Here is a 25,561-nt window from a genome sequence, read left to right on the forward strand (position 1 = left end):
ATGATATCCCTATGATTTAGTCCTAGAGCTTTGCATTTTGATTCTCCTTGAAAATTTATGCCATTTTGTGGATGTTAACCTCTTTTGCCTTCCTCACCTCCCCCCCCCTCCGCTGCAGACTCCCAGTCCCCCTACCTACCCAGTGGTTATCTGTAGCAAATGGATATGGCAATACAAAGTCATAGCCAGCTGCATTGTCTTGTAAGCATTAAAAATTAAAGAACAAGCAAGCAGAACCTAAAGCTCCAACATTTATTGTGTCAATGTTAAGCACAAGTTTTAAAAGACAACGTAGAATGTATAGAAACAATGGGTTGGGGGACTCATGCTCTTTTCCACAGTACAGGTAATTAAATTGGCTGGTTTCAAGAGGGCTTGGGCATCACTCAAAGATGGTGACGGCCAATGGGCCCTGTAACATGGGACTGATTCACTGTTCCAATGCGATTCTGGTGTTTTTTTTTTTGTTTCTGTTTTTTTTTTTATTAAAAAATATAAATAAAATGGCACTGCAGGCCCAAATGGGAAGGACTCCGCAGGACTCTGTCTTCACACAACGGCTTCTTGGAGGCTACTGTCAGAAAACATCACAAACTAGCAGGATGACGGACCACGCTCTGATGTCGGCTGGGCGGCAGGACATCCCACCCTGCCTTGGGTGGGGGGTGGGGGGGAGGGCATCAAATTTTCTCAGAATTTAAGGGCTCTCGAGCTTCCATCCGAAAACTGCCACACATCTTGAGCTCTCTGGGCACTACGCCGAATGGGGGTGTGTGAAGAACCTAGAAAGAGGATGGGGGACAGAGAGGGGGGAAAAAAAATACAGGTGTAACTTGGCCCAGTGACATTTCATTCTCTTCCTAGTCTTTTTTTTTTCCTCCAATTAACTTGAATCAGCCACAGACCTGAGCTACTGGAGTCTCAGACTCTGATTCCAAACCCAGGCTCCACAACTTTCTAGTCTCTGGTTGCTTTTCCCCCAAAAAAGGTAGCTCCCCACCCACTCTCTCCTCCCCAGGGCTGAGGCTCTCCCTTTCATTATCACATCACACTCCTATAATAAACCCTTCAGGACACATATGGAAGGAGACATCCTCCCCACCCCCTAACCCCCCAAAATTCACACACACACCCCACCTCCAGTGAAAATAATGCAGGTAAACGAGACAAGTCATATGTACCCCATCTTTTCTTTTCTTTCTTTTTTTTTTTTTTTTTTTGATTGGAGGAGAAGGGAAGAAGGAAAGGAGAGTAAAGGGGAGGAAAACAAAACAAAACAAAACAAAAAAACAAAAATAAAAATCAATGTAAAGCAGCACAACATAAACATGGAATGTCATCAAGTTCAACGTCAAAGCAGCCAAAGATTTACAAGAGTCGGACGAATCTCTGCAGAGGAAACCAGAACCCCAAAAGGTTACCCCCAAACCTGCCTGTAGTTTCTTTGGAAAAGTGCAGTTCAATTTTGGGGTTGGGGAGGGAGGAAGGAGGGGAGAAAGAAGTGTTGTTGAAGAGAGAGGGGAAGGGAAGAAGGGAACGGTTATTTTCTTCCTGGTTTTCTTCCCCTCCTGTGTACATTGACTTGAAGCTGCAGGCCTGGGAGTCCGGATGTGCTGAGGAAGACCACCACTGTGGTATTCCAGGCCTCGTTGCCATGGTGACCCAAGGCAGGGGCTTGGGGCCTCTTCTCCCCTGACTTGGCGCTGGAGGCCCAGGGTCTAGCACTCAGCTGCTCTTGTGTGTGTGTATCCCCCTCGCTGAACCACAGGGACCGGGCCAGGGGCCTGCCGTGTCCAAGCGAGGACCAGGATCCCACCATAATAACACCTCATTTTTTTTTTTTTTTTACACAGGATTCCCAGGTCTCGCTGTCGGACCCTGGCAATGCCTCTCCTGAGGACCAGGATGTCCCCGTCAAACCGCTCTGTCACCTCTCTTGCCCCATTTGCCAGTTATTTTACAGCCCTCACTGGAAATCCCAAGTACAGTTTCACTTGGAGCGCTCAACTATTTACAAGTGTATTGAATAGCACTTTCCCTGTCCCATTATAGCAAGGCCCTACTTCGAATGAAAGGATCTTACGGAAATCCCTATTTTCGGCCGTTTTCTGCTCTTCCTGTGGAAGACCTACTTCGCACGTTTCTTTTTATACTTCCCACAGGAAACTCTTTTGTCATTTTTACAGAATGGATCCACCATTGAGTTGGCTCGGGCAAGGTTACACACTTCCACACAACAGCCCCAGAGCTCTGAACTTTTAGTTCTGCCCTGCCCCATTAGGGATGGGGGGGAAAAAAAATCAATTGTGTCCTAGGACCATGGAGAACACTGGGAAACACACAGAAAGAAAAGCCATCCCCCTAAAGGCCGATTCCACAACCGTGTGTTTTTAGCAAATGAAACAGCAGGCTAATGAGGGCCGATAACATCAAGCAAGCACACCCAATAATCCAAGTATACAATTGGCAGCTAACTCTAAGAAACCCTGGGATACAGGCACATCATCCCAAATTCGAGCCCTGTGGCCTGATGAGTCCATCTCTTTGGAAACAGACCCATTTATTCTTAATTGGGGCGATCTGCAAGGGCCTTGAAAGCCACTAAGGAAATTTTGCTGAGTAGCTTATATTTTTAAAGTTAAAGACTCTTTAAAAGCAACATCAACCCTCCCTCCCACCCCCATCCCCCAAAAAGCCAGTTTGGAGAATACTATCAATCTTCTCACACTGGCAAAGTTTCCACTAACTTTTCATTTTTTTAAGAGGTTGGTCAAATAAGGAAAATGATATGGGTCCACTTTTGAATATTTCAGACTCAGAAACAATAGTAGAACCATAATGGTTCTAGAAAACTACTAGAAAACATAATGGTTCACAATTACAGCATACTTATTGTAAATAATTTTTAAATTATGTGGACGATGTTTAAAGGCAAATGAAATAATCTATTCCCCTGACTTATTCTCTGACTATCCAATGCTTGAAGTTAGGTAGGTTGAAGCCATCCAACTTCTTTCCAGGAAGGCCTGAAAAATCCTAGCTCTTCTTAGTAGACTTTTGTCTATGGTTGAGCCATTCTACCTCCTTGCTTCTCTATTTTAGGCTATATCCAAATGGTCCTACTTCCCTTTCTTTTCTCACTTCAAGCTTTATATAAGTATAACACACATTTTGGGGAAAAAATAGCCACACAAACAATGACACACATTCGTTCTTCTGGGATAACCTCAAAAATTTCACATTTCCTGAGACTGCAAAGATAACTTAAAGGCCATATACTCATATCACTTTTTACAAGCCTTTAAAGTTTGGAACCTCTGAGGTTAAAGGACTTCATGTCGCTTTCATTCTCTTTTTTAAGCCTTAAAATTTTCAGAGGATATTAGATGTCTTTTAGGGGGCATGGAAAGCATGCCCTTAAAAAAAATTTCTGGATTAAAATCAGAGAAGCAATGGAAATTTTGACAAAGGCCTTTGCACCACAATCCCAGTAATATTCCTATTCATTTAAATATCTTTTTAAGTGGAGATAAATAGCAAGGTTGGTGGGGGAAGAGAGGGTGTTGGAAGGTCAGGTTTGTGAGGCCACTTTGGCTTGTAAAGTTCTCCCAGGGCTATCACTTGTCTGTTTCAGACTTCTAAAAAACTCTTAAAAAATCACCTTTAAATGGTTCTTGATTTTAAATACCATGCATTCGTTACATTGTTAGAAAATGTATATAAGTTTGCATTAAGATATTTGCTTAGCACTTGGGAATCTAACCTATATCACTTGTAAGTTATGTTCTTGTTGACTAATCCTTGATGCATCTATTGAGGCTGCTTCAGAAATAATCTCTGAAAAGAGGGTTTCAGCAAGTCAGGAGACTAGGTGAACTGAAGAAGCTGTCATGCCTCCCACTAGATTTATTTAGCCTTGTAAAGGCTTAAATCAAACACAATTTCTCATTCATCAGAGGGTGAATCATCACCCCCACACACACACCATGATTTAGAAATTCTGAATTTGAATTATAAATATATACATGTGGTATTACATTAACTCCATACTATATATCAGAATGCAAACCTAATTACACTAAAACATTATCCATGGAGAAGTTAAAATGAATCCAATATAAAAAAAACCTGCTCAGCTGCAGTAACAGCTCCCTATTAAAAGAATAACAGGGATATACAGACTTTATGGACATTTAATAGTGGTAGCGCTCAAGTCATGGAGTCCCCAAAGAGCAAAGCATTGGTTATGATTTCTGCCTGGTCCAGGAACTGTGTTCATGTCTGAGACCGCCTTCCCTAAAGCACCAACATCCTCCCTGAGCCCTGGTTTTCTGACAGTTATCAAGCTCTTTTTGAATCCATCTGTTCTCTCCCCCTCCTCCCCCTTTCCATCTTCCAATCTCTTCCACGCTAATAACCAACCATACGTACGTCTTGCCTGATACCCCTTCCCCATCCTCATCCCCCAAACCCTCTAGTGCTCACCCCTCAAAAAGGACAGAGAAAACCATCTCTTAAAACAGGCTGAGGGAAGAATCCTCTCCCTCTATCCTAAAGGTAAAGATTTGCTTCCCTAAGATCAATCTGATTTCCATCCATAGGAAGAGTGCCACCTCTGAAAAAGGTCCCCCTTGGGCTAAGCTAACCGGGCAACAATGACCACCGCCACAAGAAGACAACAGAACAGCTCTGGCTTTGATTGTACAAAAATAAAAACAATGTCATATCCATCCAGTTACAGTAGGAACAGCAAGACACAGTATCACGGAGGGAATGTGTTTTAATAAAGCAAAAAAAGATGTTGCGACATGCAATATTTGTAAAAACTGACAACATGCACAGACCTCTAAGAAAGGGTTAAAAAAAAAAGGAAGAAAAAAAAAAGACCTTAAATCGATTACAGATTTTTTAAGACAAATGTATGCACGATATTTCATAAACCTGTTGGTTGTTCAAAAGATAAGTGAAGGGGAGTTCCCACCTTCCATTTGCTGTCAGCTAGTGAAACACCATAAACAGGTCTGTAGAGTTTTAGGGCCGGTTCGTCTGATCTCAGATTCACAGTGCAACACACCATGCATCTCGTAAAATCAGAGGCTGTGCATGCCCGCACACCATCGGTGGCTGCTTTGACAAAACATGTCACACTACTCTCAGTGTGCAGCACAGGCTGAAAATCTGGAGTTCACCTGTTGCCATTGTTAGGGTCTTGGCTGGGGGCGGTGAAGAAAGATGGGGAGGAGGGGGAGGAAGTTAGTTTTGGTTTGACAGAGGGACTAGCGAGGAAAATGAAGGAGGATTCATTCTTTTCTTTTGTCCCATGTGCTCCAGATGGGGCAGGAGGAAAAGTCTCTTTCATAGAAAGGACCAAAAAAAAAAAAAAAATCCCAAAGGAATGCCATGTGGACAATGCCATTACAGGGAAAGATGTAAGCTTATTCCTGAATGGCTCTATTGCTACAGCAGGGCAGGGGGAAAGCTCCAATATCCACACTGGGGGGGTAAAAAATCTTCTCTGCTTTTGAAAATTATTCTAGAATTGTAAAGCCTCAAAACTATTTCCCTGGATTGAGATGTCTATCCTAATATGGTTACTTCTAGTTCCTTTAGGATGCAACACACACGTCAAAATGCCCACAGAAAGAATCCTGAAAAAGACTGACTGGCCTTCTCTTAAAACCTGTTATTTTCCTGAAAGTAATTTACAGAGTGTGTCAAATGAGGACACAAGAAGCTTACATTGTGTACTTTAATTTTTTTTTATTTTTTCAATAAAGGGACAAAATGGGTGTATGAACAGGTTAATGCAGACAACTGCCAAAAAAACACAGACAGTGGTTTTTCCAATAGAACTTAACAAAGACCAGAAAACAAATACAATAAAAAGCCAGGTTGTAATGACCTTTGGTCATCCAAATAAAAAAAAATAAAAACAAAGAAAAATAAAAGATCAAATTAAGTGCCTCTGTTTTGAACAGGGCACATAAGCAATAATAAATAGTGACTCCCATAGTAAAAGATAAAATTTCAAGTTACGACAAACAGCTTTCATTACAGGAATAGAAAAGGCCAATAACAAAATATTCTGCATTGCCATTTACAAAAAAGTATTGACTAAAGCGGGCTTTCTCTTTAATATGCTTTGCATATGAAATTCTTTCCAATCTAAATATAAAGCACCATTTAGTTTTTGGCAATGAAAAAAACTGCAAAACATTGTTTTTTTTCCTTTTTTTTTCTTTCTTTCTTTTACTGCATATGAAGTTAAAATGCTGGAATGTAGGGTGATAGGAGAGGGACAAGAAGCACACTACATAACAAACCAACGTTATTAGCTTGCAGTACTGCATACAGTATGGCAGCAGGAAAAAAGAACAAAAAAAAGATATGTACAACCCTCTGTGACAGCCATCCGTGTGACATTCTAACAGGTTTTCCCCAAACAGCCATTATATGGCTTCTTATCTGTATAATGTCACACTTTTTTGTCTTTTTTTTTGTTTTTTTTTGAAACATACAAATAATTTGCACTATATTATCCTGCCAAATTAAAAAAATATACTGTGGCAGCCTGTGTTTTTTTTTTCCACTACCAAAAAAGGTACATTGATACCTTTTAAGAGAACAAGCAACAATTAAAAATACAAGCTTCAATATAAATACTATAGTGCCTAACACTAGGTGAACATTTAATTCAAATACCATTCTAGAAATACAGAAAAAAGACCATAAATGTGTTTTAGCATAGGAATCAACATGAGTGTGCATTTTCCTATATTTAAGTACTATATAATCTTAAACCTTTCCCCAATGTATGTTTTATACAACCTGAAGAGCGGTGTATATCCAAGGCATAGAATTTCCACTACCATTTTTAAATGGATAACAAGTCTTGTAACACCACCAAGACAATGGAACCCTAAATGCAGTTCCCCCCTAAACATAATGAAGTGTTTTTTTAAAAAAATTTCTTAACATTTATATTTAAAAAAGTTTTGTACAAAAAATCCTTGCACTGTAGAAGCGAAAGCAATCATTCATTTCTATGTTAAGTGTTCTGTTTCCATTCACAGCGCTGCAATGTTGCGTCCAAGTAAGCTCATTAGTCAAGTAAATGGCTGGCAAAGTTTTTTTTTTTTTGTTTTTTTTTGTTTGTTTTTAATGCTCATCAATGAGATTGTGTTCAATTTTTTTCAGCATTCTTGCAACTTTTCCCTTAAGTATAGACCTGTAAACTGGGAAAATTGTACAGTGCACTTAATTGTCCTAACTGAGCAGTCTTATTTTATACTCAACCTCTGTATCTTTGATTAGAGAAAAGATACAGACACATCACAGGCAGAGTCAAGTGCTATTTGAACACCAACTGGGGCAGATGCTAGCTTAATAAAAAATAAAAAAATGAATCCTGTTCCATGTTAACACAAATAGCACACAGTGTATGAAAAAGAAATGAAGTACAACTTTTAGGGAGCACAGACATACATACTGCTACTCTTAAAATTCTTTCTCTCTCTTTATTTTAGAATGTCACATTTAAAAGCAAGTCTTAAGAGTTCATAGTTAATCATCATTGTTTCAATATTAGCTTATACACCTGTTCTAGTTTAAAATGGCAAACAATACCACATTGTGCTAATGATCACAATTATTTTTTGTTTTTCTATCTGTTACACTCTGTAAAATCTTATTGCCAGCCTCTTTTTTTATATGGGTACACAAGGTCTTAAAGTTTATAATCTGATTGTCAGCTTGACAATCGAGTGGGTCTGGATTTATTTGTTTTGGTGCCAGAATCAATAAAAGATATTATTAAAAGTAAATATCTTCATAAAATGAATTTCCTTACTAGTGTATTTAATCATGTTCCAGGGCCTTTGCACGTTTCACATTCAATTTAATCATTGATTAAAAAAAATAAAACTTTGGGCAAAAAATCCCATTTCTTTTAAGCTCTCACCAGGAGCAAAATAGCTTTTATACTGCTATAATCAGTTTTGTTTTTTTAAAAAAATTAAACTAAAGGGAGAATGATGATTAACTAGGACATATTGGGTCATATTTTTAGGTAGCCATTGTTGTGAGAAATACAATATAGAATCATATGCTAGGTCCTAAAGATTTATCACCTTACCCAATGTTGAATTAAGCTACAAGTTTATAACAAGTAGGAAGAACCATCAACATGGTTTCAATAGATTCAAGGCACTCATATTTTAAAAACCAAATGATAGTACAAATTTGCTTTTATCTTTTTTTCTCTTAATTTGTCCATTCAAGGCCTTTTTTCCCCTATCCAATTGATACATTTAACCCTTTAGAGACAGACATCTAGCTAATACAGCATTTTTTTTTCAGTGCTATCCATCCTGTCCATAGAGGGTTAATCCAAAGACTGTCTTTTCCTCCACACGTTATAAAACACAACTGTACATGATATGTATTACAGAAATTATGCAGCATGGTCTTTTTTTTTCTCTCTCTCTCTCTCTTTTTTCTCTCTCTCTCTCTTAGAACGGAACTGGAAACAGCAACATGTTTGCCCAGCAACTAATCAGGGACAATTTAAAATAGCCATAACATACCATACATGCTGTCTAAGTCAAAATAAAAAAAAACATACACAACATGTAAATTATTGCACAAGAGAAAGGCTCAAAGTTTGCGTAAAATGCAATAGTATTGCCCCGATAGAGATCATGCATTCAAACGGTGAGAACATAAAGGAAAAAAAAAAAAAAGGAAAAAAAGGAAAAAAAAAGGAAAAAAAAACAGGTGTGCTGGTGACAAGCACTTTTCTTTATATTCTTAGCTTCCGTTATTTTTTGTTTGTTTGTTTGTTTTAAATCACAAGGGACTAGAAAAAATTCTACTGGAGATGGGAGGGGGGTTGCAGGTGGTAGGGAAAAGGGTGGGGCAAAAAGGTAGGGGGAGGTTGGGTGGGTGGGTGGGGGCAGGGTATGAATATACCTCTATTCAGTTTTTATATCATTATTCAACACTCGATCACTGTGCCATTTTTTCATGTGTTTCTCCAGGGTACTGTACACGCTAAAAGGCATCTTACAAATTTCACATTTGTAAACGTCCTTCCCCACCTGGCCATGCGTTTTCATGTGCCTGGTGAGTTTGCTACTCTGCGCACAGGCATAGTTGCACAGCTCGCATTTATAAGGCCTTTCGCCCGTGTGGCTTCTCCTGTGGACAGTGAGATTGCTACAGTTCTTGAAGACTTTCCCACAGTACTCACAAGTGTCGCTGCGTCTGCCCTCTTTTGAGCTGGGCCTGCCAGGGCCCGGGCCACTAATATGCGGAGTGCTCCCACCGCTTCCCGTGCCGCTGCGGCCCGAAATGCCTCCGTCCATCTCCCCGGGCGGCGTGGAGAAGCGCAAGCTGCCATTCTCCGACGAGTGCTCTGAGGACGAAGCAAAAGGCGATTGTCTGGAGTCTCCGAAGTTGAGGAAGGGGTCTTTGAGCTGCCGGGATGCGGCGTAGCCGGCGAGCCACTGGGAGTAAACGTTTTCGGTGTTGGGCATCGCGGTGGCAGGCAGGTCGAACTCCTTCTCGAGCTTAATGCGCTTGGAGAACGGACTCAGCGAGCTGGGGCTGCCCAGGAGCAGCTTTTTGGACAAGCCCCCCGACGCCGACTCTCCCGGGGAGCAGCCGCGCCCGTTGACAGTGCCATCGTCTATGCGGTCGGATTCGCCGGCGACTGAGTCTTCGTCGCAAGTGTCCCTGTGCACCTCAGACTCAGACAGGTGGCCTCGCTTATGCTTCTCGCCCAGGACCTGGTGGAAGGCTTCGCTGAAGTGCTGCATGGAGCTCAACACCATGCCCTGCATCACGTCGGGGATGGAGCGGTTCTCCTCGCCAGCCCGGGAGTTGTTCTCATGGTGGCGGGCCGCCTCCAGGCTGAGGCCAAAGCCGTAGTCCACCCTCTCGCTCTCCGTCAGGTCCTCCTCCTCCTCTTCCTCCTCTTCTTCCTCTTCTTCGTCGTCCTCCTCTTCCTCCTCGTCACCGTTCTCTGGGATCATGTTGGGGTCGTTCTCGCTCTTGAACTTGGCCACCACCGACTTGAGGGCGCTGCTGGCGCTGCCCACCAGGTCGCTGGTCCCGGGTTCCGGGGAGCTGGCGGTGGACAGGCCGTCGTCGGACTTGACCGTCATGGGGGACGACTTGTGCATATGGGTCTTCATGTGGCGCTTGAGCTTGCTGGCCTGGGTGCACGCGTGGTCGCAGAGGTTGCACTTGTAGGGCTTCTCGCCCGTGTGGCTCCGCCGGTGCACTACCAGGTTGCTCTGGAATTTGAACGTCTTCCCGCAGAATTCGCAGGACTTGGACTTGACTGGGGCCTGGGAGGGAGGAGGGGCAGACTGTAGAGGAGGGAGGGGGGGCGTAGCTAGAAAGGGCGGCTTGCTACCTGGCTGGAATGGCTGCAGTAACCTTTGCATAGGGCTGGGCCGGCTCGGGGACAGCGGTGGGCTAGACGTGTTCCCTGCCAACTCTCTAAGTCTCCTAGAGAAATCCATAGCGGGAGGCTCCATAGCCATAGGATTCAACCGCAACACCCTGTCAAAGGCACTCGGGTGATGGGTGGCCAGGGCCATTTCTTCCGCCCCTAGGCGCTCTATGCGATGGGGATCCAAATGATGTCTCGGTGGAGGACTAAACAAAGGGGGGGTGGGTGGAAAGCGCCCTTCGCCGAGACCCGAAGCCTCTCTCGATACCGATCCTGGTATTCTTAGCAGGTTAAAGGGGTTACTGTCTGCAATATGAATCCCATGAAGTGGTGGCTGGGAACACTCTGCACCTAGTCCTGAAGGGATACCAACCCGCGGGGTCAGGGGGCTTCCGTGTTCGCTTTCTAAGTAGATTCTTAATCCGTGAGTGTTCTGTGCGTGTTGCAAGAGAAACCATGCACTGGTGAATGGCTGTTTGCAAGTTGTACATGTGTAGCTGCTGGGCTCATCTTTACCTGCAAGATAATACAACAGGTACAGAAAGGTTTAATCACATGGGCAAGGATCAGCAATCTCGCACTTCCGTTTCCGCTGCCACCCTCTCCCTCCTCCTCCGGAACCCCCAACCCTTTCAGCCCCTCCCCTCCCTTTCCTCTCTCATTATCTAAGAGGTTAAAACCCTAAAACGAAAAGAGAAAAAAGCTGCTCCCTATCTGGAGAATCTTCTTAACGTTCCTCTCTATGAATTCTGCACTTTCTCTTTGGGTGGTTTGGAAGAAGATCTTAGAATCATAGATTTCAAGCTGGAAAGGATCTTAGAAGACATCAAGGCTGACCCATCGTTTTTTTAACAGAGAAGGAAACTGGCCCCGGGGCAGTGGAAATGCCTTTGCTCGGGGTCACACAGCTATTAAGCGTCTGAGGTGGGATTTGAACCCAAGTCTTTCTGACTCCAAGTCCAACTCTCTTTACACCACAAGTGGCAGCCTCTCTCTTGGCCTCTGCTTCCCTTCACCTGTTAAGTGGCAGGGATGGACTTAATCAATAGGACGTTACTCCCTCTTAAATTCAACAATTCTTTACCTTAAAACAATGACCTCTTTAAAGAGACAATCATTTCTAAAATCCAGTGGAAAAACAGAGGAGGTCAACTCACTACAACCTAGAAATAAAGAAATGCTTTTTTTTTATTATTTTACAGTGGCAAACTGGGTAGATTTCTGATATTACTTAAACCAGATTCTTTTTAATATAATCTAACAATCTCATAATGCCTTGTTTAGGTCATGTGTGAGCATTAAAGCATAGGCCAGGAATTCCCAAACTTCATTTTTTAGCATCCTCGGGGTATCTGTGGTTATTTCTCCCAAGGGGTCTTATAAAATCCTCAAAATGCAATTGCCACACCCATTATTAGGCTTTGTGGGTAAAGGGAATCTCACAAAAAGAAGCAAAAAAAAAAGAGAAAAATGGCAGGATGTCCAAAGTCTCCAAAGATGGGCCATCCCTAGGACATGTATGAAGGAACACATACCGATCCAAGTGGAAGGCAGAGCAGCCTGTACCATCCTAAGCAGCAAGCTGGGAAATGCTACACTATCCTTCTCATTATTTTGAGTGGCTAACTACGTGAACCAAATTATACAACTCTCATGCCCTCAGCTGAGACTCAGCTCCAGTTGAGAAAGAAACAGTTCAGCTAGTCAACTGGCTGGCCAGTAGCCAAGCAGCCTGGATAGAAGCCCTACTTAAGTCACATTATTTCTCTCACGATGAAAAGAGCCCGAGAATGGTAAATGCCACTTTGGGAAAGAGCTAGCCAACTTGATTTCACTCTCGTTTATTTTGAGAGGTAACCAAAAATGCTCCAAGGAAGCCACCCAACTCCAAATCATAAGATGGCCAACTTCTCTAATTGTGGCATTCGAAAGGAGACAAATGGAGATGGCTGGAAGAGGAAGAAGTATTGAGACGACTTCTCAAGGACTTCCAGGGGGGGTGGGGGAGAGGTAATATAAATTATGACTAAAGAAAATCTATCTTTCCTTTTTTCTTAAATAAGTGGCTAGAATATTTTTCATCAAATCACCATCTAGGATTTTTTTTTCAATAAATTCTGGTAAAGGAAAATAAGTTACTGCTGGGGTGAGGCAGGGGGATGAGAAATTAATCAGTTTGATGATTCCCTCCATTTAATGATTCAGAAATAAAAGCTGGTGAGTTCTGCTCAGGAGCCAAAGACACCAGTATTCCAAAACAAGCCAGGCTTGCTAGACTTGCTTGACTACATAATGGACTCCTGGCCTTGACCTTGTAATTTACTTTACAATGCATTTATAATCTCACTCAATATATCCCACTTCTGGGCAAATCTCTTTAACAAGATTAGATGATAAGATACCAAAATTAGGTTTCAAACATTTGCCTAATGTGGGAAAAAAAAAAAAAGGCAGAGAGATTTTGAAAGAAAATGCTGACATTAGGGTCACATTATCTGCCTGTTTTTGTTTGCCTCCTCTCTTCAAAGGGAAATAAAAGGCATCACTGAGATTATTTTCATAAAATTTGTTGTTGTTGTTGAACAATGATTTGGGGACCAGACAGGCAGGAAACCTATCTAAGGCCTAGCTAAAGTGACCCAAAGTGGGCTTTATCTTTTGCCTCTAGGTCTATATTATTATTATACAGTTAGCCTGACACTCCGAATTGAGGAAGTAAAAAAGGAGCTTCAGCTGCCTATAGCAGTCATTTAACACATTCTTCCCTTCAAAGGCTTTAAAATAATATTGAACCTCACATTCCTTTGCTAAAATCAAGATTAGAATAAAAATGCTTAATAATGGTTCTGCATGTGTCCTCACAGCCCCTCTGATAAATTTCTAAATCCATGGGAAACAGAGTGACTTAAGGATGTCCATTTATGTGCTTAAAAAAAAAAAACCTTAAAAATGTAAAAAAATTCATTCTATTCTGCTGTCATAAGCTGCTGCTGCTTTAAAAAAAAATTAAAAAGAAAAAGAAAAACAATGCAGAGCAAGCTATGTGATCTGGCTACAGTATGCTAACAATGTAATGCTCCCCTCCCTTTTCTCTCTCATACATTAGGTCAGAGAAAATGGCATTTTATCTTATAATGAGCATACAACATACAGTTTTCACTATCGCATTTTAGTATTCCCATCAACTAAATATTCTAGATCATGAGGGCAGCTAGTGTAATCATAATGTCAATGAGAAGGGCTGTTACGATTGAGACTAAAGATTACATGGAAAGAGCTGCTTTGAAACTGGTAATTATTACCAGTCCACTAATAGCAAATGATGCATTACAGTTTTGCCATATAATCTGTATTTCACTCAGCTCGTGCCAATGCAGCACATTACATTACAGTGCTCACCAATTCTAAATTCCTAAACTACAGTCATCAATAAATGTGTTACTTGCCTTAATTTGCAAAATTACTTTGTTCATAACATCTTCCACGGTTTAGAAAGACCAGAATTGATTTCCTGCATGGCAAAATTAGGGCTACATTGATTTACTGACGTGTAAAATATAATAATATTCTTCATTTACCCTGATGAAAATCAACTTCTCCGTTCAAGACTGATCGTTTTGGGGGGGCTTTGGAGCAATAACTCCTGGTCTATGTGCAGGGCTGCCCTCACCCCCCACCCCCACCCCCACTCTAAGAGGCCAGGCAGTCAGAGGGTTAAAGTCAGCCAATGGCTTCACACCTGATTTTTAAGAAACAACAACAAAAAAAGGAATACCATTTCTAATTTATCTAGTCACTAGATTGATTCCTAAAGCTATTGACCTACCACAGGACCCACCCAACATTAACTTCCAGGCTAATATCCTGAGCCTGCTCTGACCCCACTCAGACACTTGAGGGTTTGACTAGAAGAGGCTGGGGGTGCCTAGGAGGAGGCAAAGGGAGAAGGATAAATCACTGGGGAAAGCTGAATCACAGGGTGGAGACTGGAGTTCCTAGAGAGCTCTCCCTGAGAGACTCTCTCATCTCTGTCCCCACACACCTCTCTGTTTACTGCTCCCCAACAAGTCTTATTTTATATGGGAAAGATGGCAGTTGGAGTCATCAGCACTGATTCTCTTACTGGGAAAAGGGATTTTAATCTCACGAGGGCTTCTGGTTTTCCCATCATCGGCACCCACAGAAAAGTCATGGTGGGCACAAGAGACGGGAAAAGAGAAACTCCTATTTCGCTTTTATCAGTTCAATTCCAATCGCCACCATCACTATTATACCCCAAACCATTTTTTCTCCCTCTTTTCCAAGTGGCAGCTATAACCTCCACGTTTTGAACCTAAGAACCTGGGTTCCAATCTTAGCTCTTGGGCCAGCCACTTGAAAATCTCTGGGCCTCAGTTTCCTCATTTGTAAAGTGGGGGGGTTTGAGGGGAAGGCAAGGGTGGTCCAAAGGATTTCTAAGATCCCTTCCAGCTTAAAAATCAATGACCTATGAACCTGAGTCATCCTGAGAGCCTACTTCAGCACCAGGAGCCCCCAAGCAAAATCATAAGGTAGAATCTCTGAGAGCCGCCAGACTTGTCATGTAGAGACTCGAAAATGAGTCCAACCCCTAAATTCCTTGCTATCTGTGACCTAACCCATGGTCTGGAATGGGGGAGGGGGGAAGAAAGGGGTGTTATGGAACAGGCAAGGTGCTTTAACCCCTGCACCACCACCCAGCCCTCAGGACTGGAGACTTATGAAATTCAGACAATAACTCTTTGTTACCTGGGATCACTGAGCAGTTAAAAAAATAACAATAAACAACTGACTTAGAATTTGGCCATGGGGTGGAGGCCCTGTAGACACCCTTTTAGAGCCTTTTTCCTACTTGGGAGAACTTCCTTCTTCGGAGTCTTTCCCTTCCTCTCTCATTCCTTTCCTATGACCTTTCCCCTTTCCCCATTCTTCCAACTAGATGTGTTTGGTTTGTTTTTATAATGAAAATACTTTCCTTAGGTAAAGATTAGACAACACACTGTCCTTCATTTCTTTTAGGTTTGCTTTTGTGTTTGAGGTGGGATTTTCCCTTTCTTAGCCGTGCCTCATTCCATTTATTCTTACTCACATAAGCAAATTGCTTTCATTTCTAAAACAACTTCTTCCAAATTCATTTTTTCTGACCACAGTTCTTAAAATTCTATGATTCTAACCCATGTTTTATAAACATAGTATTTTGTCATTATATTAATAATATATAAATACATGATAGTTATCATATTAATATTAATAATATATAGATACATTATATTTATCATGTTGATATTAATACTATATAAATAAATCATATCTATCATATTAATGATATATAAATATATTTATTATTCTATTAATAACTTTTTAAATCCTCCAATATAAAAATTGCCATTGTTTCTTTATCCAGAAGGGAATAGGGAGAAGGATGAATTTAGTGTGATAGGTTAGGATACACTCACAATTTAGCTTTAGGTCTGGGAGAGGAGGGAAAAAACCAAACAGCATATATTTTTATATATAAAGTTGGCATTCAAGTAATGCTTTATTGATTCAATAAAATAATTAAAGGGCATCCATCTCTCTTTAGCATGAATGTATCTAGAGTGTCAAAGTCCCATTTGGGCTTGCTCTCAAGCCTGGCCATGGAGAAAGTTCAGACTCCTTATGAGGCAACAAGAATTGACCTCTAGCCACATAAGAGACCCTGTGAGCCCACAGCCACTGGCCCTGGAGCCAGACAGGAGGCTGGGGAGGAGGCCAACAGAGAAATGAAGCCATCAGCTCTATGCCACCACTCAGAAAATAAAAAATAATCGGGAATTGGGAAGGGGACCCATTCCAGTGCTGAGCAGAGTGATTGTTGGGATGCCAAGTGAGTAATGGAATAATATGCATGCGGGTGCCAATCTATTTTCAAAGTGCCTCCCTTTGGGGCTTAAAAAGCAAGGGTGATTTCCCGAAATTTTCATCTTGACACACATGGACATTTGGAGAAGAAATAACACTGAACTTACAAATACCCTGTGGGGCGTATTCTGCACTCATCCCGGGGGTGGGAATAAGAGCTCCATGTGCAGAACGAGGGGAAGAGAGTCCCCTCCAGTGCAGAAGTTTATCTGTGGAAGAAACCCAAAATAAAATTCTCAAGCTACACATCATGGAATATCACATTTCATTTCATTCTATTAACATTGGTAGAGAGAGCAGCCTTGCAGATAGTCAACCAGTGAGACTAAGGACAATTTAAAAAAAATTTTTTTTAAGGTTGAATTACTTTTGTATTATTTGCACTTGTGTACATTTTCTTGTTCTCTAAGACTGAGGTCAGAAAAGTTGGTATAGAGATATTACCTTTGAACTACTGATGTATAATCAGTCATCTGGGAAGGGAGCTGAATAATAAATAAGTTGGAAAATTTAGGAACTTATCTGCAAGGCTGAATTACATGCATACATTTTTCTTTACTAAGTCACAGAAAGGCCAAACCAAAACCACCACCATCCCACAACCATAATGCCTTTAAGAGATGGTGGGAGGGGAGTTTGGCTTTTCCATTTTTTTTTTCAACAAGAGACCCCTCTCTCCTCAATCCAACCCACACATCCACCCCCAACTCTCATTTCATGCAGCAGTCAGGGGGTCCCCCAATTCCAAAAAGGAAGTCTAAAGAACTTGAGGACTTGGAAGGATGGCATGTGTGACCTAGGTTTCCACAAGGGTGGAATTCCATAAATGTGTCTCTCCACCCCACACTGAAAGGACCTAGAAAAGACCAGACTTCCTGGAGGTGGGACAAATTTGAAGGAATCTTGGCCAGATCTCCCAGTATTTCAATAATCTCAACCCTCTGGGAGCTTTTAGTCACCCTAAAGAGCCACCTCTTAAACATGGCACCCTGGTGATGAACAGTGAACACCCAACACTAATAAATACAAATCTAGTATTTTAAAAAATGAATTAATTCGTCGAATTAAACATTTCCCGCTTGGACACTGAGATTTTCCTGAGAAATTCAAAGGTTTAGCATGGGCCACCTTGAGGATTATCAAGAAGCCATATGGAAAGTTCCTCATTTCCCTGATTTCCCCCATTTGGAAGACGAGCAGGAGGGAGCCGGAGCTCTGGAGAGGGCAGATGATACTACACTCTCTTTGGTAGCTTTCGAGATGATTGGGTGGGTTGAAAGAGGGAAGAGAGAGCAAGAAAGAAAACAGACTTTGATCATGAGTAAATAGTGTGTGTTTTCCGTTAGCCTAATATTAAGAACACTTAAAAGTGTTGTTGTTATGCTCCGGGATGGCAGGTCTCAAGTGTAAAATACATCCTGTTCTCCTTATAAAGTCCGCCCTGCCAAGTACAGCCAGGGCAGACAGGACAAGGTTTTCTTTCATTAGGAGCTGGGCCGGTTACAATAGCGTGTTGCTTGGTGAGCTTCTGCACAGACCACATAAATCTTTTGTTACCAGGACGGCAACAGGAGACTGCTGTTGAGACTTGAATGTAAGAGGACTATCTATCTATCTATCTATATACAAAGTTCTTTCTTGACCCCTAACTGGGGGAAACAAAATACAAGCTCCATCCCATCACCTGCCCCCCCCCAGAAAAAAAACAACATTCTCTGATAGTATTTTGAACCGAAAAAAAAAAAAAATATGTCTACTTCAGGTCAGAAGGATTAGTGATTATTAGGGGTATGATGAATTAAAGATTTATTAATGGTGTTTTTCAACAAGGAATTAAAATATTTTTAGCACTTATTCCCTTTTCAGATTTAAAAAAAACATTTGTTATTTCTGAAATACCTTTTTTTGGAAATCTACCTATTTAAAGTAATTTTGTGACCCTCCCCCTGCCATCACCACATTGAAAAACACCTGGAGATCACCTAACCCCAGATTTCCTGCTTTATAAATCCATGGGATTAAGTATGATGGGTTGCACTAGAAATCTATAAGAATTCATTAATATGACCCTCTTGATTTCTTGGTGAAGAGGCTTCTTAATCCACTCTGTTTTCATGAGGGGAGCCCATTTTTTGGCCGACCCGGCTTTTTTACAAGCAAGCTGGGTTGAAAAAATTCTGTGCAGGCTGAGTCATTTCCTATGGTCTCTAATTAGGGGATGTTTAAGATTGGACTAATAGAAATGGGTTCCTGAATATAGATTGCACCCTTAAATTTAGATTCAGGCAGTGGGATTTTTAATTTGAAGTGACCTTAGATATCTTCTAGTCTAATCCCCTCATTTTACAGAGAAGAAAATTGAGACTCACAGAGTTTAAGTGACTTGTATGAGGCCACACATAAGAAATAGCAATTAGTACAGTGCCTGGCACATAGTAGGCTCTTCATAAATGTTTACTAAATTGATTGACAAAGAGTTGAAGTAGGATTCAAATTCAAATTCTAACTCCAAAGTCACTGCTCTTCTTGATATATTTCTGCCTTTCCCTTCAAAGAAATATTCCTATATAAATGTTATGTTTAGTATTAATCAAGGACCAGCCTCTAAAAGTTCAAAAATACTCATTACTAGGTTGCTTTCAATGTAATGAATATTTTGGCTTTGGCAACTCAAAATTATCTTCCAAGCAGTATAAATTGGTGGAAGGAACTTCCTCCCTACGAGTTCCCTATAGGGGGGGAAAAAAAAAAAAGGCAGGCGTGTCCAGTCTTAAAAAAAATCCTACTGAATTCTAAAACACTGTTCACTGGTTGTATTCCATTTTTTTTACACAATCCTCCACAAGCCTGGTTGGGGAAGGAGGTGCTCAGCTTGTCATTTACATCAATAGTTACTGAATCTAAAAATCAGGGAATTTTTGCAGACTTGGAAATGAGATCTTAGAGATCATTAGTGCAACCACTCCATTTTTACAGGGGAGGCTGTGTCTTGGGGCAGTTGGTAACTTCATCATGGAACCTAATATTTTCACTGAGAACGACAGAAGGGCATTTTGCTTTTCTTGCTTATGCCTGTTCCTGGGTTAAATTAACAATAACTTGAGAGACATGCAGCCCTGGACAGCTCCACTTAGTTCGAGGAGAAGTTTATCTCAACTTTCCCCAAATCTGCTCTGGTTTTTGCTTGAGCCATAAAAAGAAATAAAATGGATAAAGGAGGGGAGGCCAGCTATTTTCAACTTCCGCTTTGAGCCTTTCAAAAGAATCCTTCAAAAACTCTTTTATAAACATTCAGTGACCCTAATTTGGATCCTAATCTGGGGCCAAAATCAATGCCCTAAGGCAACACGCTGTCTATTTTTTTTCTTTCCTTGAAAGCTGAAAAAAATTGTCTGACTACAGAATGTGGGGGGGGGGGTGCCCAACCACTGGTTCCAGAATCCAAATTAAATTTGTCAAAGCCTTAAATAAAGTGACTGGCCCAAGATCACCCGGCTACTTAAGCAACAGCCAGCCAGCCTTTTCATTCTTACTTACTATAGGGCTTTTTATTCAGGGGCTTCTAACTCTTCCCCAAAGGGTCAAAATGAAAGATGCTTCCCTGATGAACAGTGAGGGAAACCCCTGCTTCCCTTCTGGGTCATCTAATTCCAGTAAGTGTTTCTGTGGCAGGACTTAAAAAAGGTTTCCTGAACCCAGAGAAGAGGATGCTTTTGCTCACTGGAGCAAACAGCTGCAGATTTCAGAAACCCCTGCTTTTCCCCCCTTCCCCTGGCCATGGTTAGCCAGTTAAAGAAGCCCAGAATCTTTCTAATAAGCTGATTTAGGGCACTGCCACAGGATAATAGACTGTCTTCGTGAGAGGCTTAGTCCTGTAGTTAGTTAACTTCCTATGGGGAAAGGGTCAAAGAAAAGGTGGCTGAGATCCCCAGCCCACCACTCTGCAGCCTCTTCCACTCAAGGTGTCCATAACATTCTGTTTGGTAAGTGGAATCGACATTCCCACATGAACTGGAAATGCTAAATTGTTAATAGCCTCCCTAGGGTTTAACGTCTTGCTATGATGCCTTCAATTATTTCATCATGGCTTAGGCAAAGTAAAATATCACAATTAATGTTTCCAAGCATCCAGCTCTCCCAAGCATCTCTCCTCCCACCCCCTTTCAGGTTCGAGGTGATTAGCCACTCTCCGTTTCTGGAGAGGACAGAAGAAGATCATGGAAATAGTACCCATTTGCAGTCAGATAATAAGAGTTTGAATTCCAGCTCTGTGTTCCTCCATACCTGGGCGAACCTAGGGGAGGCATTTCTCTCTAAGCTTCAGTTATTCTCCCCTGTTAAATTTTCTGTGTCTGCCCAGCTTTCTGTTTGTCATAGCCATCCCACCCCATCCCACCCCATCTCACCTCCTCTAGCATTCTGGGGAAGCCTATGGGCAAACTCATTCTTGGAATGATGTTTTTAAATGCATCAAATAAGATCTATAGGATTATAAAGGAAAACAATTTGTTGAGATAGAACTAGTAAAATGTATTTTATTTGTCATTTTAGAATGCAATTATGTATATTTTAAAGATGAAAATACTTTGTGTGTGAAGAAAATAATTTCATCTTTAAAATATATTTTAAAATATTTTGTGTGTAAGAAAATATTTTCAACTTTAAAATATTTTGTGTGAAGAAAAGATCTTCATCTTTAAAATATTTTGTGTCAAGAAAAGATTTTCATCTTTAAAATATACTTTAAAATATTTTGTGTGTGAAGAAAAATTTTCAACTTTAAAATATTTTGTGTGTGAAGAAAATATTTTCAAGACAAGTTCACAGACCCCAGGTTTAGAAACCCTGGTCAAAAGATGATCCCTAAAACCCTTTAGTTTTAGCAGAGAAGTTTCATGAACATCACCTCCCCTCATGATGTGGCCATAATCAAGTTATTTTGTTTTTCCTTTTGAGAGAAGGTGTAGGGGGTATGGGATATAGGAACTGCATTTTTGTCAACATTGAGCAGAAACAGGCCAAATCTAGGGGCTATTTTCTCTTGCTCTTGACCCATTTCCTATTAGGGTTTTGGCTGAAGAAATAATAGGGTAACCTGGAGTAAGACCCTAACACATGAGCCTGGGGATAGGCCAATCTCTAATGGATCTCTAAAGGGAAAAAGCTAGGTTTGGATTTTTCAGGGTTTTCTTCTATAGTTTCATAATGATATTAGTACTTGCCACTACCACCCCCATCCCATTCCTACTATCATGTGGGAAAGAATGACATTTCTTATTCTCTAGACCAGTATAATGTAAGCTCCTCAAGGGGAGGAACGATTTAATTTTTCCCCCTTGTATCCCTAGGGTTTACTTATAGCACTGTGCTTTGCACATGTGAGCCATTTTAAAATGCTTATTGAATTTAAGTCTCTGTTCTTCTTCTGGCCTGTATTTAAAACCCTTATGACACAAGACTTTTTTTTCACCCACAAACCACACAGAGAACAAGGCAATAGCCAAATCAGGTAAATAAACAGTGCTTGAATCAGAACTCTTGATAATACTTGTAGAGTACTAGGTGGTGGCAGTAGTTTATGAATTATTTCTATTTCTTGCTTTCAAGTCCCCTTCTTAGTCAATCCTTTCTTCAGTCTCACAATCTCCTTTTGCTGTTTCTAATAGTTTTTTCCCCCTCATTTATCCCATTTCAGAACAGAAACTCTCAATTCATCCTGAAGATCAAATTTCAACTGTGCGTCCTACCACCTGCTTTCTGTTTATTAGATTGTACAAGCTTCTTTGGCTTCATTAGGAATATCACATCTTTCCTGGCTTCCCACTAAAGTCTCACCTTCTACAGAAAGTCTTTCCAAACCCCTCTAAAGTCTAATGCCTTCCCTCTGTTAATTATGTCCTATTTATCCTTTAAATAACTTTGTATATATTTGTTTGTACGTTGTCTTCCCCCATTAGACTGTAAATTTTTTTGAGGGCAAGGACTGTCTTGCCTCTTTTTGTATCCAAATTTCTTAACACAGTGCTTTACACACAGTAGGTACTTATTTTTACTTACTAACTTGGTATATATACTGATCTTTAACATTCAAGTTTCAGTAAGTGATACCTGCAGCAAAATAAGAATGATTTCAATTACTCCTTAAGATGTAAATAAATGTGCCTAAGTCAATAGTACAAAGTCTAAATTTTCCCTTTGAAATTACTCTGTTTTCATTGGTTACCACTTAAATTTCTCTACTCCTCATACATAGCATTTCCACCCCCTCTGCTTTGGCACCAGGCATTCACCTTTCTTGGCATGTGCATCTTTCTCACCTCCATGACACAAGGAATCCCTCACTTCCATCCAGAAATCACAGTTTCAAATCTGCCAAATCTGCCTAACCTTCCAATTCACCTCTAGTTCCATACATCTAGGGGAGAATATCCCATGGAGACAATTTCCACTGAGTTGCCAAATAATGGATTTAAGTAGATCTTAATATTTCTTTCTCAAAATTGCTTATTCAGAAAAACTACTCTGTTTCCTCAATAAGAAAACAAATTCTCCATCAATACAAGTATTCCAGGAGAACCTGGATGGGTACCAATCAGGGATGTTCCAGAGAGGAGTCTGGGAAACTCTAAGCCAGATGGGACCTCCAGAGTACCTTCCATCCCACCTCTTGTATGACTCTTAAGTCTCAATAAGTTTGAACCCTTCTATATAAGTTTCTTAAAATGCAGCCTAACTGTTCATTGAGTTAATGAGCCTCTTCTGTCAGTCCTATTTCATCTAATGTCACCACATTCCAATCATATGAATGACTGTACCCAAAGCTTGGATGGGTGGTACAGTTTTTTTAATTGGAACAGTCTGCCAAGCTAAATCCCTTCAAGTTAGCTCCTTCTATACTTGACTCTAAGCCTTCAGAAGATACCAGCAATTCACTCAGAGATTCTGTAACATATCTTAGCAGTATTGAGCAAACATTAGTTATGCCTGCTTCTTGAGCAATGTCAATCTAAACTGAAAATATGCCAGCTTTATCATCTCTAACAGACTTCTTAATTAACCTGCGGATAGTCAAAATCTCATTCTCTTTTGTTCTAGAAATGGGAATTATATGAGCATTTCTTCATTCACTGTTTTTTTTTTCTAAATTGGCTATAGTTTTGCTGAGTTGAGATGCTCTTCAAATAGCCTATTGTGCAAAAACTGAAGGAAGAATTCAAGAGACACCCCAGCCTGATATTTCACTGCTAAAACTTGCTCCTGAGTTTTTTGCTTCTCTATATCTTAACCAGTAACTTTAATTACATCAATCACTCATTCAAAAACTCCTCTTTTCCTTTTGACTGATTCCATCCTCCCAGACCCTTGGTTATTGAAAGAGTGGTGTTACTGACACTACGTCTTAAAGAGTCTTCATCATAGCCACTGAGTATACTGGGGGCAGAGATGACATTTTTCATGCCCTAGCCATCAAAATGCATGTCACCAATCTGTCATGCCTAAACAGAATTCACTGCAATCTGTGTCTTTACCATAAGCAAAGCAGACAATTAAAAAAAGAGCCTGCTTTTCTGAAGAATAATAAGCCAAAGACATTGTTTTCTATCTTTATGCTGAAATGCAGATTTCTCCCTAAAAGACAAATCCTTCAAAGCGTTCAATAGGATAGCACTTAAAAAAAATTCCAGCTGGTTAAATTTAGGATGCCTTTGAAAAAAAAGTCCACACCAATAATAATCTTTGGCTCTAACCCAAAGTATTTTCACTTGATTGGGAACTAATTTAATTTTTTATTATACTTTTAAGATCCTGACTTTGAGTATATCCTAAAGCCTGCAAGGTCTAGGAGGAAGGAAGCCTTTTTTAGAAAGGTACCTGCCCAGAAGTACAAATCTTCTTGGAACTGATGTTTAGGTCCTAAGTTTACCCTGCTTTATACAGCTAGTATGATCCTGAAAACCCATGTAAATTTAAATTGAATCACTGAAATTGTGCCACAAGGGAAAGGATTTTTAAGAATCTTTTTTGTATAAAATTAGTACAACTAGCCATACATCTATTTTGCACTTTATTTTTCATGTATTTAGTTTTCCTAAAAAACAGGACAAACTCTATCAATTATTTTAAAATTGATAGGTACCTGTCAGGGTAGGTCCTCTACTTTCTATTCCCCTACCCCTACTCCCAATTTTTTTTTTACTCTTATTACTACCTCTGTGACTGTGGACACTGCTCTAATACCGTGGCCTCAGTTTCCTCATCTGTAAAATAAGAGGACTGGCCTAAATATACCCTCTCAGCTTTTATTCAGTTCTTAATCCATGATGTTCCTATGAATGTTGGGTGGTCCCTTTTAGGCAGATTTTACTGTATTTTGTTCCTGAGTCAGCCAAACAAGTGTTGATAGCCATATTCTCTGTAATATGGCCTCCCTTGCTTAAAAAATTTATTTCAGATGTATCATTGCCATCTTAAGTTGGGCTTATACTTGTTGACACATTTTCATGGAATGACTATGTAAGAAACATGAAGATTTTCCTATAAAGTTCTGCCTCTTCCATCATTATTTTGGCCCTTCCCATCCCCATCTCTCTATGTCTCATTCTTTTGGGTCTTCAAAGTCTTGGAGGGGAGGGGAAGAAGTAGAGGATAAAAGGGCTTCTAAAGAGTTTGTTTCTGCCTAAGATCTTATTTAGACCTGGATTCCTAGCCAGTTCCAAAGCAACACCACTCCCCACCAATTCCCCACCCCTTACTCTCTCTGCCATTTCTTCTAGGGCCTCTAACATTGCTTCCATTCTCTAGGAAAAAGAGCAGGCTGATGCAGACTTGGGTTTTAGTCCTGGTCCAGTGACTACTTTGTTGCATGGCATCCCCAACCCCACTCGAGTCTGGTAGCTCCCTATTATCTGCAGGATCAAATACAAAATCCTCTGGTTTTTAAAATTCTTCATACCCTTGCCCATTACCTACCCTTTCCAGACTTCCTACACCCAGCTCCTTCCACATACTCTCTATTTGTCAACACTGTTCTCCCTGTTCTTCCTTCTGACTTTCTTTAAGACTCAACTCAAATTCCTTTTGCAAGGGGTCTTCTGAGGTCCCCTTCTCTCAAGGAGAGTAGATTGCATGGACACTATATTTTTTATGGACATAGTAATTTATCTGGTTTTCCCCATTAAA

The 25,561-nt window shown here is 40.7% G+C and overlaps 1 protein-coding gene across 1 annotated transcript in view; it reads right to left on the reverse strand.

Moving 5' to 3' along the window:
• Nucleotides 1-276: 276 nt before the first annotated feature.
• The window catches only part of BCL11A (BAF chromatin remodeling complex subunit BCL11A), a 122,792-nt gene continuing 97,507 nt past the window's right edge, over nt 277-25,561 (reverse strand). Inside the window, exons 2-4 of the mRNA XM_044663363.1 lie at nt 16,489-16,590; nt 10,833-10,975; nt 277-782 (exon numbers count right to left, since the gene is read on the reverse strand). Coding sequence (XP_044519298.1) covers nt 681-782; nt 10,833-10,975; nt 16,489-16,590 — 347 coding nt within the window. The 3' untranslated portion in view covers nt 277-680. The remainder of the gene's footprint in view (nt 783-10,832; nt 10,976-16,488; nt 16,591-25,561) is intronic.

This window comes from Gracilinanus agilis, chromosome 2 (assembly GCF_016433145.1).
Source record: "Gracilinanus agilis isolate LMUSP501 chromosome 2, AgileGrace, whole genome shotgun sequence".
In the NCBI taxonomy this organism is placed as follows: Eukaryota; Metazoa; Chordata; class Mammalia; order Didelphimorphia; family Didelphidae; genus Gracilinanus; species Gracilinanus agilis.